At 52.7% G+C, this 16,627-nt stretch overlaps 1 protein-coding gene across 6 annotated transcripts in view; it reads right to left on the bottom strand.

Annotated features, from left to right (window-relative positions):
• The window catches only part of ABR (ABR activator of RhoGEF and GTPase), a 185,136-nt gene that overhangs the window by 132,449 nt on the left and 36,060 nt on the right, over positions 1-16,627 (bottom strand). The window contains exon 1 of one of the 6 annotated variants that reach the window (XM_040455455.1): positions 6,696-6,821. The exons of the other annotated variants lie outside the window; for them this stretch is intronic. Coding sequence (XP_040311389.1) covers positions 6,696-6,756 — 61 coding nt within the window. The 5' untranslated portion in view covers positions 6,757-6,821. Of the gene's footprint in view, positions 1-6,695; positions 6,822-16,627 lie in introns of those variants that run through there. 6 annotated transcript variants of the gene reach the window in all.

Below are 16,627 nucleotides of genomic sequence, written 5' to 3'. Positions count from 1 at the left end.
TAGTAGGGCTGGTTATATGTCACATCCGTTCTTCTTAGACCAAATGGAAAAACTAATCTTGACAAACCAAGCAGGACTGACGAGCTTCTTTTCATGGGCCCAGGGGTCATGAGTGACCCAAGGGTGAGATTTCTTTTTTTTTTTTTAATTTTTTTTTTCAATGTTTATTTATTTTTGGGACAGAGAGAGACAGAGCATGAACGGGGGAGGGGCAGAGAGAGAGGGAGACACAGAATCGGAAACAGGCTCCAGGCTCTGAGCCATCAGCCCAGAGCCTGACGCGGGGCTCGAACTCACGGACCGCGAGATCGTGACCTGGCTGAAGTCGGACGCTCAACCGACTGCGCCACCCAGGCGCCCCCCAAGAGTGAGATTTCTACGTACCTTTGTGGAACCCACACACGTTTCCCAAAGAGGCCCCCATCGTATAGAACACCCTGCCACTCTGACCCCAAAACTCCCAGAAGGGGTTTTTTCACCTAAAACTGCACCTTCAAGAGAGAAGAAACTCATTCACAAAGATGGCCCACAGGCTGTTTAGGCCCAGGGTAACTTGCAGCTGAACAGGGTGACCACAAGTGAGGAAATCAATTGCTGCTGTGGATAGAGATGTCCCCCAGGTAGGGAAATAACTGGGTTTAATTATACGACATCTTTCGTCTCCGTAATCTTGATCCATTAAACCCCTGCTGCTGGCCAGGAGGCAATGCCCAGGAGGAAGGGGTTAGCCCAGCCTGCTAATAGGATCAGCCCTTCAATCCCATGAAGGTAATTATGGCCACGTCCTCCCCCAACAGCCCTGAGTAAACCCACAGATCCTTAGTCAATACGGGGCTTTTCTACGCGGCACCAGCTCCGCCAACATACCAGAGAGGCCAGTGGCCATGGCATCTGGAGTGACAAAAACTCTGAGCTCCATCAGCCCTGGTCCACCCAAGGCCTTCCATCCACCCAACACTTTCTGGAGATCTTGCTCACCTTTAGGCAAAATGCCTGACCATATCATCTTCCATGTTTATCTGTGGTCTAGAGGGATATGTAGGCATCAGAAGTGAGGGTGGAGAAAAGAGAGAAATGGCATCTGATCAATTAGGTCACTGCAGAACCCACCTCATCTGCCCCATCTCCTGAAGACACTGGTCCTGTTAGTTTCCATATGGCTAGGAAACCCATATTCAGTTTTCATTCTGGTGTGTGGTAGGGAAGGAAGGGGAGAAAAGAAGATAGGAATCAAGCATAGGTACAGAAAACTGAGTGAGAGACCCCAAAAAGGTCTGAATCTGGGACAGAGAACATCTATTCTCCATCCAGTCAGTCATGGTACCAGTTGGTCCCACCTTTAAGGGCTCTTGGGCAGGGGGTTGGATTGAGCATCTAGCCCCAATCTCCATATGGGGCCATTTCTATAAGTCTGCCTACTGCCCTGATTTCTTTCTTCACATTTACAGGGAATGGACAGGTTCTCCCCAAGATTCAGAAACAAGTAGAACACTCCCACTGCCAGTCAAGGGTATCCATGGCTCCCACTGACCCGATCTTGCCCAAAGAAATGCAAATGAAGCAGACCAAGGCCACAAATTAAAATCAATGTCTCCTATTCTGCTCTGGAGACAGCTAAGCTACAGGCCTCTCCTACTGGTGTTCAGTGGAAAGTTCTAAGAGCCTGTAGATAGAATGTGATGGGTACTGGAGCCCCATGGATCACCTCCACCTACCACAGCCAGGGGCCCAGCAGAGGAAAACAGTGACGGATGTGGAGCTGACTGTGAAGCTGCCTAGTTCCTGGTTTTCCCCCAAAGGGCTCAAGCTGAGCCAAACAGCTGCAGCACCAGCCCTGGCAGTGAAGTCTTCCAACTGCACAATCTCAAGCCCTAGCAACGCGTGGGACTCCCTTGGGGGGTCTCCGACTCTACTACAAGCTACTACAATTACCAAATCCACACAGCTGGAAACTTGTGAATGGGCCAATGAATCGGTTTCTGGGGTTTCTGGTGGAGTAAGGAGTTAAGGAGCCAAGAACCCAAGAGTTTTCTTTTCCCTCTCATACTCACTCATGCAACCAAAAATTACAGAGGGCTCATTACGCATGAGGAGCTGGCCTAGGCACTACCTAAAAACTGGGTCCGGCACTCTGTTCCTGCCAGCCCCCTTCCCCCTTTCCCGGCCCCTTGCCACTCCTCAGCAAGCCTTTCACGGACCCCTGTTCGTGATGAGGGCCGTGATTGGAGGGCAGTCCAACAGCACTCCTCGCCTACAAAGCACCTTATAAACATTCATCAACCCACATGGTGTCCACGAGAGACATTCGTGGCTTCATATTACAGAGAAGTGTGCACAGGGTACCAGAACTGCCCCCAGGGAGAGGACCACACCTCGGAAAACGGCCCCAAGTCTTCCATCGCACCTGCAAGAGTGAGGCAGAATGAGTTTTCTCACTACTCCCCCGTCTGCTACCCGCTTAGCTAATTCTTCACAAATGTTCCTGTCATTTCTTCCGTTTTGCCAAAGAACAACAGCAACAATCACAATCACAAAAATTTTTCTCGGAGTAGATGACTTCATCCTTCTGCCAGCCCCACCTCCGAGACTCCAGCAGCCATAACAATAATGGGCTGGTGTTAACAAGAAGGACTAAGTGACTGGGGCCATTCAGAGGGTAAGAAAACACCCATCTGCAGGTGCTCACTAGCATATCCGAGGTGGTCTGAGGCGGCCTCTGTGAGACCACTGCTCTGATCAGACCCACACAGTCTGTGTCAGGCCAGCAGCCTGGTCCTTGGTGTGGCTAATATGGGAGTCAGATGAGAAACCTAGGCTGCCTCATGATGCTCTGGAGATGGGTTTGCATCCCCACAGCCCCAAATGCTTTCTTGGCTCTTGGATGGGGCACTGAGTCTATAAGGGATGTGAAAATATCACGAGTGACTGAAATACCCCTTGCAAATGTTGTCTGGGGTAGAAGACGAAAGACTTTCCACTTGAAGAGGTGCCAAATTATTGCCTGCCTGGGGCACATACATGCCTCAATTCAGATCTGTTTGGAGGGTGGTATCCACTTAGAGGGACAGGCTCAGAGCACCCTCCCCATGTTGTTATCCCGCTTTTTAATTTTTTTTAATGTTTGTTTACTTTTGAGAGAGAGCATGCGCATGTGTGCTAGCGTGAGCAGGGGAAGGGCAGAGAGAGGAGAGAGAATCCCAAACAGGCTCTGGAGCTGTCAGCTCAGAGCCCAACGTGGGGCCCAAACTCATGAACCGTGAGATCATGATGTGAGTTGAGATCAAGAGTTGGACGCTTAACCTACTGAGCCACCCAGGCACCCCTCACAGAGCTTAATTTAATCCAGTCTAATTCCATGGTATAGAAGAAAACCAAGAGGAAGTGATGTGTTTAGTGGAAAAGGTGATGAGAGAAAGGCACAGAGAAGATAAAATGAAGGACACAGCCCTACAGAAAGAATCACACCAGCTCCAGGGAGAGAATTTAGGCAAGGCATTGAGGAGCAAAGCTGACATTATTACAGTGACATAGGAAAATGACTGGGACAGAGACAAGAAGTGGGATGGCTGGAAGCCTTGTCTGCCACTCCAGCTTATCAGGAGCAAAGACCTTGCTCCCATCAGTCCCATATCACACTGGCAGCTGGGAGTCAACCTGTCTCCTTGAGTCAGACAAATCACCATCACCGTGGCCCTTCAGGACTTCTACCGCAGGGGAGAGGGGCCTGCTGCCCACCTCTTCTCAAATGACTACCAACCTGCAATGAAAATGCACATACTTCTCCTGGGATAGATGCTGAAGCCACAAAGAATGAGCTGACAACTCCAAAGGCAAGAAGTAAGTCAGAGGAGGGGCCGGTTGGCAGCCTGGCATCTTAGGAGGAGAGAACCATCAACCTCAGTGAGTTCAGAGCCTCAACCACCCGCACCTTGGCTCCAGGACCAGCCCCCGGTTCCTACAAGAGGCACGTGGACTCTTGTTGGGCTCAGAGTCATTTGCGGCCACTTATCCTGCTGGAAGAATCCTGTGAACACAGAGGACCAAAGAGACAGATGTCCCCCCATTCCATGACATTCCAAGGCCTTGAGCAACTTCTGACATATCTAGGTGACACTAAGAGTCTTCCTTACCAACCTAGGGTGTGATCTGAACTGCAGCTTTATCACTTATCACTTATGTGACTTTGGATAATGATTTGAGCTCACCAAGCCCCTCTTTCTGCAAAATGGAGATAAGACTACCTGTCTCACACAGTTGTGTGGTCTGGAGAGGATGGATGGAGAGAGCCTAGCATAGTGCCTCGCACATAGTGGGTCCTCAGGATATGCTATTATCACTGTTACCAGGAGCAGCACTTGGGAAGGGCCTCTATCACTGGGTCATTCACATCTCTAAGCAATGCCCACCCTGTGCCCTGGGGACTTCCCCTTTGCAATTCCTGACGGATTTAGCTTTTGTGGGGACTTGCCACCCCAGGATTGTGAGCCTTGTAAGCAAACAGCTTTCTGAGAGGCAGAGGAACTTCCTCCGGGAGCTACAAAACCTTGCTGCCAGGCAAATGACAGCCTGGGTATTTGTTTTAATTTAGGCTCTTGTCAAGAGGAAACTTCATGGCTAACAGCCCAAACATGACTGCACAGCACCTCCCCAGGAAGCCTCATTCTATGGCTCTCAAATAAGCCATTTTGAGGAGGGAGGCAGGGACTCCTCACATTGCTGCCAAGTCAGTGCCTTCCCCCCTCCAGGCTGCCCCCAGGAGCCCAGGGGCTGGGGCAGCAGCATAGCAGACAGCTCAGATGCCTGCCTGCCTGCCTGAGTCAGGGCTGGTTAACAGGCACCCCTAAAGAAGGCCTCAGTCGAATTCCCTTTTCAGGTCCCATCTCCCTCTGGTCAGAAATTTTCAAGGAGACCTCAGACAATTTTGCTTCCCTGCTCTAAGTGGCAGGGGGAGGGGTGGTAGGAAAACTTGGAAATAATTAGGTTAGGGAGTCTTTGTCAGGGCAATAGAGAGGAAGTCAGACACAGATTTCCACAGGATTCTACGCTTTGAGAAATACAGAAACCACTACTGGGTTTCGCCAGAGAGCCAGAAATATTTGGGAACATAAGTAGCATGTGAATATGAGGCATTGTTATTACTGTTATTTGCAAGAGCACAGCTAAGAGGTCACTAATCCTTCCTTCAGGTCAGGAGCTGATCTGCAGCAAGGCTCTGAACAGATGTGTGCCCCCATTCACACAGACACACGTGCATACACACGCCATACAGCCATGGGCCCTGACCTTCACCCAACGGATGCTGGCCTCTGCAGGGGAAGGAGCAGATGGAGTGGCTGGGCTTGGTGCAAGACTGACACCCAGGGGATCTGGCTTTGCCCCTTTGATGTTGAAAAGCCAAAGTGGAATGAACCATCACAAGGAGAGCTCCTATGGAGGGGGGGTGGGGGGGGCGGAGGAAGGAAAAGAGGATGGAGGGGGAGGAGGAGGGAGAAGAGGGAGGAGAAGAAGGTGAGGGGAATGATGGGGACCCAAGGGGATGCAGAGGTCAGAGGCTGGATACTGAGTACCGAGGGGCCTCCAGGGCAAAGCCTTGGGGGTTCAAGGCACCATCCCTGTCTATTCCTCTCTTCACCCATATAACCGTCAACAAGGTACCGGAGCCAGGTTAACCCTTAAAAATGTCCTTGTCCCATGGCATCCAATGTCCAGAAACTGAGCTTGCCTCCCCCAACCCCTGCCCCCCGCCTCAGGAACTCTGGGCTAGGAGACATAGCAAGAGAGTGGGAGGGTCCCACTGAAGTGCTCAGAGAGGGCAAAATCCACTCACTGGCTTCTTCAGGGGCCTGCAGGACCCTCTTCTTAAATCACTGAAAGCTTTGGGGAAGATGTCTCAAGGGAGGGTGGAGAGAAGCGCAGGGCTTTTAGTCACCTAAGCAAGGCAGGGTGTAAAGTGGGGGTGCTCACGGGGAGCCCCCAGAATGTACGAGTGATCAGTTACACATCCCCAGCGGCAGTGCAAGAGCAATCACATGATCGAAGCAGATTTGGGAATGAGGGGGTGGAAAAGCCGAGGTTTTTTTTTTTTTTTTTTTGTTTTATTTTCTTTTTTTGGGGGTTGTGAGGGGGGGGGTGGCGATGAAGCTGGCAGGAAAGACTGCTGAGCCCGAGGTTTTCAGCTCCTTCAATCCAAATGGCCCCCGTGGAGATCTGCCCCTACAGACCCTCCCACCCGACCCCACCTCCACCCCAAAACACACAACACCCCAGGATGTCCCCGAGGTGACAAACTCAGGCGCCAAGGGCTTCGCCAAAATGGCCTTTCTGCTTCAGCGTGGACAGAAGGACAGAAGGACAGAAGGAAGCGGAGGGAGCCCCCTACAAGGGCTCTCCTTCCTGGGGGCTGGGGAGTGCTCAGTTACACAACAGGTGGGAAATGGGTGACACAGCTCTCCAAGCCCCGTCGGTCCACTGGCCCCCCACCCGCTCCAAGTCCGCTCTGGGGACCCCATCTGCGGCCGATGGCGGGGGACCCACGCCTCTTCCCCGCCTCCCGGCCCGCTGGCACCCGGCCGGCGGCGCCCGCAGCCCCCTGCCCGCTCCGGGCTCCCCAGACAAGCCCGGCGGTCGCGCCCCGGGGCCGTCGGGGCGCCGCGGCCCGTTCCCGCCCGGCCTCCCCGGCCCGAGCGCACACGTACTGCTGTAGAGGGTGTCGATCCAGGAGAGGCGCGGCAGGCCCCGGTGGCTGAGCGGCTCCATGCCCGCGGCTCGGCGCGGCGGCGGCTCCGTCAGATCGGAAACCCGACCCTCATCGCACAACAAAGGAGGGAGGGCGCGGGCGGCGGGCGGGCGGGCCGGCGGGGAGCCGGGAGGGGCGGCCAGCCCGGGAGGCCGAAGTTGCCGGGCGCGGGGTGGAGGCGGGGGCAGGCAGGGAAACAGGTAGCAGGGAGGAGCCGGAGCTGCCGGGAGAGGAGGGGAGGGCGGGCGAGGGCAGGCGAGCGCCCCCGGGAGCCCTTCCGGCCGCAGTGGCCTCGGCGAGCCCCGCTGCGGATCCCGGAGCGGCGGCCCCGCAGCGCGCCCGCAGACTAGCAACTTCCCGGGGGCTGCGCCGCGGCCAGGGGCGGGGGGCGGGGGCCGCGACCAATCGGCGCGAGGCTTCCGCGCCCCCTCCCCCGCCGCAGCACGCCTCCAGACCCGGTCGGGGGTGCGGGGAGCAGCCCCAGTCCCCACGGACGCCCAGACGCGAGGGGCTCCAGCCCGTGACGGAGGAGTGGTCCCGCGGGGGTCTCCGGGCTGCGGTGCAGGCCCAGGCTCCGCTTCTTCCCCTCAATGCGCTCAGCCGAATTCTGGCAACCCGCAGACTAAGTGCCGCGGGGAGACCTATGGGCCCCGCAGGGGTGACATCACCTGACACCCCAGGATCTCCAAGCGCAGTTTCTGGGGCCGGTGCGGCCGTCAGGCCCCTCCCCTAGACAAGCCTGGGGGACGGCGCTGACGGGGTTAATGTCCTGCCCGCCTGCGGAAAGCCTCGGCCCGCGCGGGAACTCTTTCCTTCCAAACCTTTAACAACCTCATCTATTTCAACACCCGTGACCTAAAAGCCGGGCAGTTCGGCCCTACACACCAGAGGGCGGCGGCTTGAGAAAGGCGGGAGGCTGGGGGTTGAGTAGGGGCAGTGGAGGACCAACTGGGGGCAGGAGAGCCTCCAGGGTCTTCCCTGGGTTCCCCAGGAGACTTCTTTGGGGATCCACAGCCGCAGCCCAGGAGGCATACCTTGTATATATAATCACATGCAAGCTGAGGGAAGTCTGGGGTCAAGATGCCTCTGAGAACAAAACCTGAGGAAGTAAAATTCCTTCTAAGACCTCGCAAGAGCAGTGGAGAGGTTGGGGGAGGGGGTGGTGGCGGAGGGCTTTAGGCCTCCTAGGTGCCAATTCTATGGGACCCAAGGCAACTTTGCTGCAGATATGGTCCTGTGGGACCCTGGAGGAGGGACCAGGCTAGGGTGGGCAAGGGCAGGGGGCGCTGAAGCTCCTCTCCAGAACCCAACAGAAGCGAAGCAGTGGGCCCACCAAGGGAACCCTGCGCTGGGCCATTTATGCTAGTTTTACCTCAAATAGTGAGGTCTCCGATAGTGGAGCACACCCTCCCCACCCCTCAGCCCCCATCATCAAGCAGCTGACAGGCAAAGCCTTCATGGGACCCAGCTCTACTGGGACGCATCCACATGGGGGCAGGGCTCCTTCCTCATCATTCCAAACAAGCACAGATCTAGTTCTTTTGAGGAGAGAAGCAGACCCTCACCCGTAATGCTGAATGGAAGCCTGCAGCCAGTTCCGGCAGCTGCTTGGGTAGAGGCCTCCAACTCACAGCAGGTCAGGTGAACCCCTGGGAAGGTGCAGGGGAAGGGTGTGAAAAGCCTCCACAGGTGGCTGGCTGCAGTGGGTGTTTTTCAACTCTGAGGTAAGGCTGGCCCCTCCCTGCATCCACTCAGCCTTCCCCCTTCCCAACCCTCCAGGCTCAGACTCTGCCTCCGTCTCCTGCGGCCCCTCCCTGCTCAGCTGTCACCCTCCCACCATCCCTGACTTGCACACAAGACTGGGAGGGCCGAGTAGGCACCTGGAGCTTGGCAGAGAGGGGGCTGTGCATCTCCAATGAGATGCTCCAGAAATAGAGCCAGGATGGGAGAGGAAGCAAATGAGCTCTCATTTGAGGGAGGATGGTGAGGGTGGAGGAGCAGAGAGGGGCCCAGAGCCTCTCTTCTTCCCACGTGGAAGTCTCAGAAGGCACAGAACCCAGAAGAAAGCTAGAAACAGGAGCTCAGCCCAGGGAAGCAGCAGCACTGCCCTCTCCCCAATAACCACTACCACCATCAAGGCAGCATGGGCCCTCTCTGTATCAGCAGGGGGTTTTCCTGATGGCCACATCCGGAAACTGACTGCGAGGAGGCCATAGATGTATGTTTCTGCGTGAGACACATACATTTGCATACATTTTACATTTTTATCTACAAAGGCTTGAACACGCTATTTTCAGCATTTTCAAGCTAAAATGTTACAGTTGCTCTCCTTAGCGTTGCCATAGTTTGCTTTTCTCCTACATTCTGTCCAATCCTGTCCTGGACCTCCTGCTCCAGAACACAATATAGGGTACAGGGAGAGAGGAATCTTGGAGGAACACTTCTAATAATTAACAGAGAATGTCTGCGGTACACCTGGCTTGGATCTTAGTGCTTTGCTTACAAGATTATCTCACTGCGAACCTCAATGTCATCTCTGTTCCCTCCATTTTCTAGATGAGAAACCTGAGGCACTGAGCAGCTAAGTAAACCCTTCCAGCCCTCCTCCATCTCCACACACAGTTTCATACACGTGTCCTGGGAAAGGGTAGTTACCTCAAGATGCCCTTGATGCCTTTTCTGGTGCCTTCCAGTAGGTGGTTAACACCACACAGCCCAACTCTTGGCTTGGAGACAGGTGTGTGGGTCTTTGAGCACCAGGGTGTTTTGAGACCGGAACAGAAGTCTCCAGATTCCTGGCACTAAGGATGGGGGAGGAATTTGGAGAGACCCAATCCAACTTCCTAGTAAGGAAGGAGTTAAATAATCATTCTCATCTGCATTGTGCCAAAGGTTAAGTGCTCTGCCAACAACCCCAATCTCTCAGAGTGGCGGAGGGGCTTTCCTGTGCGCAGACTGCCCTGATTCAGCGAAGTGCAGACCTGCCTGAGTACCCCAAGGCACTGAATCAGCACTCAACGCACCTCACCTCGCAGCCCACACTAACCATTCTCTCTCTAGGCTTTTGAGTGAACACTCCCCACCTTTGCAGGTAGGCTGTCCTCAATTCCCCACCTCCCTTGGTGACCACCTGCTCCTGCCTCACCACCCGTTGATTTAAGGGGGACTTAAGGGTCGGTTGCCTTGCCCGTAGTGCTGGGCTGATGATGAGAGGCTGAGTGGGAAGGAGATATATCCCATTCTGAAGGTCAGCGGACTTGCCCTTAATTCCCAGGTGTGCCACTCACTGCCTTCACAACAACCAACACTTGATTCTACCAGCCACTCAGCCAGGATGGAAAAAGGGTGACTGTGCTTACAGCCAAAACTGGGTATCTCCACGTTTCTTGCCTCCTCACTGTTAGCAAATCCTGCTCCACTGTGCACAACAGGAAGGCTCCGGGAGTCCCTGCTTCCTTGATCACCTGGAGATCACTGCTGGTGAAAAGGATGTCCATTCACCTCTCCCCATGCTGGGGCTGGCAGGGGGTACCAGTGTGCAGAGGTTGGATGTACAGGTGGGGATGGAGGGCCTATGCATTCAAATTAAAAAAAAACAAAAAACAAAAAACAAAAATGCTTGGGTGGCTCAGTTGGGTGAGCAGCTGACTTCAGCTCAGGTCATGATCTCGAGCCCAGTTCGAGCCCAGCAGCTCGCTGCTGTCAATGCACAGCCTGCTTCAGATCCTCTGTCCCCTCACCACCGCCCCTCCCCTACTCACACTCTCTCAAAAATAAATAAACATTAAAGTAAAAACAAAAACAAAAATCAGACTATGATAGCCAAAAAAACCCCAAGACTTTGTATCCTTCCTGCCAGATCAGCTCTTTCAAAGCTGGAACTGCATCTTTTTTCACTGGGGTATCCACAGCACTCTGCCCAGTGGATGACTGACTCGGGTAGACTGTAAAGCAGCCATAATCATATTGTGCCCCAAGACCAGACTTTCTGCCCAAAGCCCAACAGAATGGCGTTCAATAATACGGGCTGAATAAATCAAACGAATGACAGCTAACATTTACTGAGTGCGTCTTAAGTGTGGGGCCCTGCTCTATGTGCTTCATGTAGGTTATCTCACTTAATCCTCATAATAAACCAATGAGATAGGCACTGCTCTACGCTCCCTATCCCAGAAGTAGACAGGCTAAGTCACTGGCCAGCTAGTAGCTGGTAATACTTGGAAATGAACTGAGATGCTGAATCCAGAGTCCAGGTGTGTAATCTCTGTATTGGGCTGCCATAAGAGTGAACTAATGAATGAACAGAATGAAGCTAAACTCAGACAGAGGAAGAAACTGGAGCCATAGGGGGAATGCAAAGCAGTGTCATTCCAGAACGCGCCTCCCCTCCAGGGCCACCAATGATTAAGCAAAAACAGAGCTGGTTTTCAAAGAAAGCCCCATCTACTACAACAGGGCAGATGACTCTGGAGATAAACTAGATGCAATCAATCCAGTGCCAGTTTCCTGAACTCCAGTCCCCAATGAACCCCACTGCTTCTATGCCTTGGGCCAATCTTGAACCTTTCCCATCTCATCTTTTGAGTCTGTAGGTGGGTACCCAGGTAGATCAGGCAGATGACTTCCAGACTATAAACTCTGCTTCCTAGCCGACCTTGGGTGGGAGGGCTGTTTCTGGGTCCTTGCTTCATTTCCTTTACCTTGGTACAGTAAAGCAGCATTTACTGTTCTGAAATTCACCCTCACCCCTAGGGCCTGGAAAGCAGAAAATTCTCCAGGCCTCTATTGGGTCACCTCTTAGGGAGAAGGCTTGGCCTTTGTCCTCTTCTGACCTGTCTCTTCCCAGCCTCCTTGCTTTGCCAATGACAGTGAGATCTACAGATAGCACAGATTAACTCAAAGCCCTCCCCAATTATTTATTTCTCCCAAAGTTTTGTGTCAGCTTGAGTCGTAAGAAATATCTGCAGCCCTGGCAAGACATAAACCAGAGAACTGCATTCATCCCTTTGCTGCCTCACTCAGCAGCATGGCCAGGAGAAGGCACAGTGACATCCAACTCCCTGTAGTCATGGAGCTCCCCACACATACCCACATGCCCAGCTCCCATGGCCAGTGGCCACAGCGAGCCCAGCTTCTTGGACACAGTAGCTGCCTTAGATTATGCTAAGTATACACTATACCATATGCAATTTCGGGAGAGTCTCATGCCAACCCCCGGCTAAAGTGGCCCTCCTCACCCGACTTGGCTCAGATCACACCCCCCCAGGGGTCAACGTGAGAGGTTTCCTAAAGAGTCGATCAGAGGGCTCAACAGTAGAGTGTGGAGACCCCTTCCTAATTTACTCACCACAGCATCCCCGTCAGCATTTGGAAAGAAGCCAGCAGAAGAGACTGAAGGATTCTTTAAGTCCCCAAAGTCCAGAGACAAAGTTCAGCGGTTCCAACCTTATCAGCTCTGAGTAAAGCAGAGGCATGTCCACCTGGGGTCAGAGCTCACAGGCTGGCCCTCTGCCCTCCTGTGGCCACCATTCCGCTGAAGCTGGCTGTGCTTCTGGTTCTCTCAGCCAGAGTTCTGCAGATGCATCCCAGCCCCGTGCTGCTCTGCCAGGAGCTGTGACGCCACCAGCCAGGCTGGCCCTGTCCCTGTCAGGCCCAGGAGTGGCCGCAGGGGCTGAGGACAGGCTGTCAAGGAGATTGGCTCCAAGAGGTGGTGGCTCGACATTCAGGAAGGCGACGACAAAGGAGCATCAGAGCCTAGTCAGTGGTGCCTGTCATCAGGGGAGTCTTGTGTTGGGGTTACCGTGCAAGTTTGCGGTTGTGTGGCCCTGTCTCTTTAAGGACCAGGCCTCCTTAAGGCAAGTTCCCTCTGCAGTCACTCCTGCCACCAGCAGTCCTGCGGCAGACGGCGGGGGGCTCCCGAGTGCCATCTGGTGGCCCAACAGAGCAGCACCTCAGCCGCCAGACACGGTCCTGCCAACCCTGGCCACAGTCCAGACAAGAGGCCTGGAAATGCCTGTACTCAAATCTCAACCTTGCCTGAGCTCCAGGCTACCATTGTGAGTAATGAGGCTAGGGAAGGCAGGAGGAACTCCATTTGGGGTCAGGAGACATCAGGAACCTCCATGAGTAGCCCAGGAAGAATAACCACCCCACTTGACAAAAGCTTCTCTAAGATATTCTGAAATGGGGCGGGGTGGGGGGGAGGTGGTGATTTTTCCAGTTTCCTGGCTTGCTAGCTGCGGGACCTGGAGCACAGCTATGTGTATGTATCCTGTGCCTGTAAACACTGCAACAGTGGCTCTCAATCAGGGGAGGGGTAGTTGGTACTGCCCCACAGAAGTATTTGCAAATGTGTAGGAGTATTTTTTTTTTTTTTTTTTTTGTAGGACCATTTTAAAGCGAGAGATGTTAAAGTATCCTGCAAAATGCAGAACTCCCCCACACAATGTCTGTCCCCAACAGTGCTGAGAACACTATGTCAAAGTGCTGAGAACACTATTTGGTTAGGGGGAAAACGAAGATGGTCTCTTGGCAAGCTCATACCCCCTCTTTGTTTCCCCATCATTCTTCCATTGATGTCCTAAATTTCACCTTTTGATGTCCTCTAAATTTCACCTTTATAATCTTGAAAGGAGAGAGGAAGTGGGCCACTTTCACAAGGGATGCCCCTTCCCAGAAGCTGGGTATACACCTGTACTCAGCTTGTGTTGGGCAGTCATGACCCTTGAAAGGGAGAGGCAGATGGGTAGGCGGCCTAACTCAGACAGTTAGGAACAGCAGACAGTGTCCGAGAAGAATCACAGAAGACCAGTCACCCCTTTCCCCCAAGGGACCACCCCGCCATCCTTCCCACATGGATGATTCAACCTAGCGCTGGCTTTCTCTCCCTGAACTGACCCAGAACACCCATCTTTTACATAAGGCACTTTGAGGTTCTAGTCATAACACCTTGTAACTCCTAATTTCTCCTTCCCCAAGTTCATTGCACTCTGTCCTGGGCTAGTCTGCTTAGTCTCATGAACACAGTCTGGTGCCAGCAGCTGACATAAGAAACCAACACATGTGACATGTATTCTAACAAAGGGAGAGTGGAAAAGAACAAAAGTCTGGCTGCAATAGCCAAAACAAGCCACACAGTGGTCACATTTGACTTGAGTCTGTCAGTTTACACAGTCCCAAGCTCATGAGGCTGACGTCAACACAGAATGGTCAATTGGAGGGAAAACTTGCCCAGCAACCCACAGCAACTAGAGCACTTCCCACTGCTGGCAGAAAAAAGACCCACATCCTTTTGGTGGCACACAAGTCCCTGTGGCCTGGCCCCTTACTTCCTTCCAGCTTCATCTTTCAGTCCCCTGGTCTCTCTTGCTTTTTCAGAACTTTTGCACAGGATGGTATTTCCAGCTAAAATGCCTGGACATTTCTTCATTTTCCCTCCGATCTTAACTTGAATATCACTTCTGCTAGGAAGCTTTCCCTAACCACCAGACTAGGGAGGCCTGCATTTCAGGTTACTTGGTGCTTTTGTAAACCACTCAGTGTCTGTCTCTCCTGCTAGACTGAGCCCTCCAAGAGGATTCCAAACACCTCTCTCTTGTTCACCACTGTTACCCCAGCACCCTGAAATAGTGGTTTCAGTGAATGAATGAGTACATGAATGAAGGGATGGCCAAATATGTTCCTGGTCACAAAGGCTCTGGAATGAGGGAGTATAGACTCCTCAGCCAGCTCAGCTCCACCAGCTGGAGGAAAAAAAAAAACAAAAAACAAAAAACACACATGTCTGGGCTGGTTGGGATGTCATGAGAGGGGTCACGCTCTCTGGAAAGACTCAGAAAAAAACCAACAGGATCCTAGAATCAGATTTGGGGCAAGAGAATTGCTGCTCTAATTAGTTCCTAACTATTCACATGAAATCCCAACTAAAAACTCCCCAATGTACAGGGCTCCCTTACGAAGCAGCCAGCATTTAATGCTGCACTCTTTTCTACCCAATCAGACTCCAACATGGAAATGGAATAGAAACCAAGAAATGGTTCAGCCCACTAAGGGAACTTTGGTCTCAATTCTCAGAGTCCTTCTCGTGGGCCCGTCCCAAATTTGCAATTACATTTGTTTTTAGAGGAGGGAGGCAAATTGCAGCTCTTCTCTGGGAAAAGAAAAGCAGTCCCTGGGTGTGCACTTGTCCAGTCTCCCCTCCCATTGTGTGGCAGAGGACAGAAGTTGGGAATCAGAGAAACAAGATGCCACTTGCCTGCAGCAATGCTGAACTCCCCTGTTCCGGGGGCCCGTCGGCGGGCGCTGACACTCACTGGGTTCCGGTGATTACTTTGGTGTCCCTCCAATCAGAGATGAGAAATCTTGCTTTCAGCTCAGTGATGGGAGAAGGATGTGGAAACTGACTCTGGACACCCTGTCTTCCCAAGGACCTAGCTTGAGAGGGTCTGAAGGCTGCCTGACAGAGGGCCAGACAGACAGACAGCAGGCTCTGTGGCTGCTGCTTGCACTGAGCCATGGAGGCCCCTGGGCCCAGGGAGCCCTGGAGGCACTGTGCCAGAGTCGCCCAGTCTGTTGGGAACATGCAGAAAAGGAAGAAGATTCCTTTTCATTTTCCCTTCACTGAAAGAAAGAGACAAAACACCCAATTTTTACTCAAGGTTTCATTTGTTGGGCCTTGGCTCTATCATGGTCTAGAAAAGTCACCCTAGGCCCCTAGGGTCAGTAACCTAGATGGCTAGTCCTCTAAAGCTACCCACCAGCTTCTTAGCTGCTGCCTAGGAAGGATGTACTGGCATAGGTAATATTCCCAGGGCTCCTCCCTGCCCTGAAATGACGGGACCGGTGGGAGGAGGTCGTAGTTGTCAATGATGGGCAGAGGAATAATAATAATAAGGGTGATAGCAGCAAACACACGGTGCTTATGGTGGCAGAGCTGATCTAAGGACTCTGTATTTAATCATTTACTTATCAGGGCATCTGGGTGGCTCAGTCAGTTAAGCGTCCGACTTCAGCTCAGGTCATGATCTCAGGGTTCGTGGGTTCGAGCCGTGCGTCGGGCTCAGTTCTGACAGCTCAGAGCCTGGAGCCTGCTTCGGATTCTGTGTCTCCCTCTCTCTCTGCCCCAAACCCACTCACATTCTGTCTTCCTCTGTCTTTCAAAAATAAATAAATGTTAAAAAAAATTTTAAATCATTGAATTATCAAAGTAATCCTGACTACCCCAGAATATGTCTTTGCCCCTCAATACTCCACTACTCCCTCCACAGAAGGGAAAGAGCACTAAACTGAGTATACCCTGAGTCCAGGCCCTGGCTCTGCCACTAATCTGCTGTGTGAGCTTGAGAAACCCCCTTTCACTCTCTGGACCTTGGTTTCCTTACCTTGACATGCAGGGATGAAAGCTGTCCTATGATTCCTTGAGAGGCAGATGACCAGTAAATGGCTGCTAAGAGAGGGGAAAAACTTTCTTCTTTCCCACCCCTCAGTTCCCCAATATTTCAGGAAGTCCCATGGATTTTGAGGGCTGGAAAAGTTGTTCATCAGCCCATTGAATATTCCCTGAGCTTTATATAAGACTCAGTGCCTTTGCCCAGGATACGTGTGATTATGGATTTGAGACATGCCCAGAAGTCTCCAAGAGGCAAGGCAGTGCTTGGTGGGTCCAGAGAGTGGTGTGGACAGTATGCCATGGAGGGGGTGAGGGACCACCAGTTGGAACTGAGTTAATGACTAAATGCTTCTTAGAGGAAGTGTCATTTGAACCAGGGCCCGGAAGGACACCTCATATTTCACAGGCAAAAATGGTGGGTGGGGAGGCAGTGCATTCGGGGCGGGGGGGGGGGGGGGGAGGGGAGAAAAACAAAAAAAAAAAAACACAAAAAAAAAAAACAA

The sequence above is a fragment of the Herpailurus yagouaroundi genome, unplaced genomic scaffold, assembly GCF_014898765.1.
Source record: "Herpailurus yagouaroundi ecotype Mexico unplaced genomic scaffold, PumYag 215, whole genome shotgun sequence".
Taxonomy (NCBI): domain Eukaryota; kingdom Metazoa; phylum Chordata; class Mammalia; order Carnivora; family Felidae; genus Herpailurus; species Herpailurus yagouaroundi.
The sequence above is the reverse complement of the archived record's forward strand: the minus strand, read 5'-3'. Positions and strand labels throughout refer to the sequence as shown.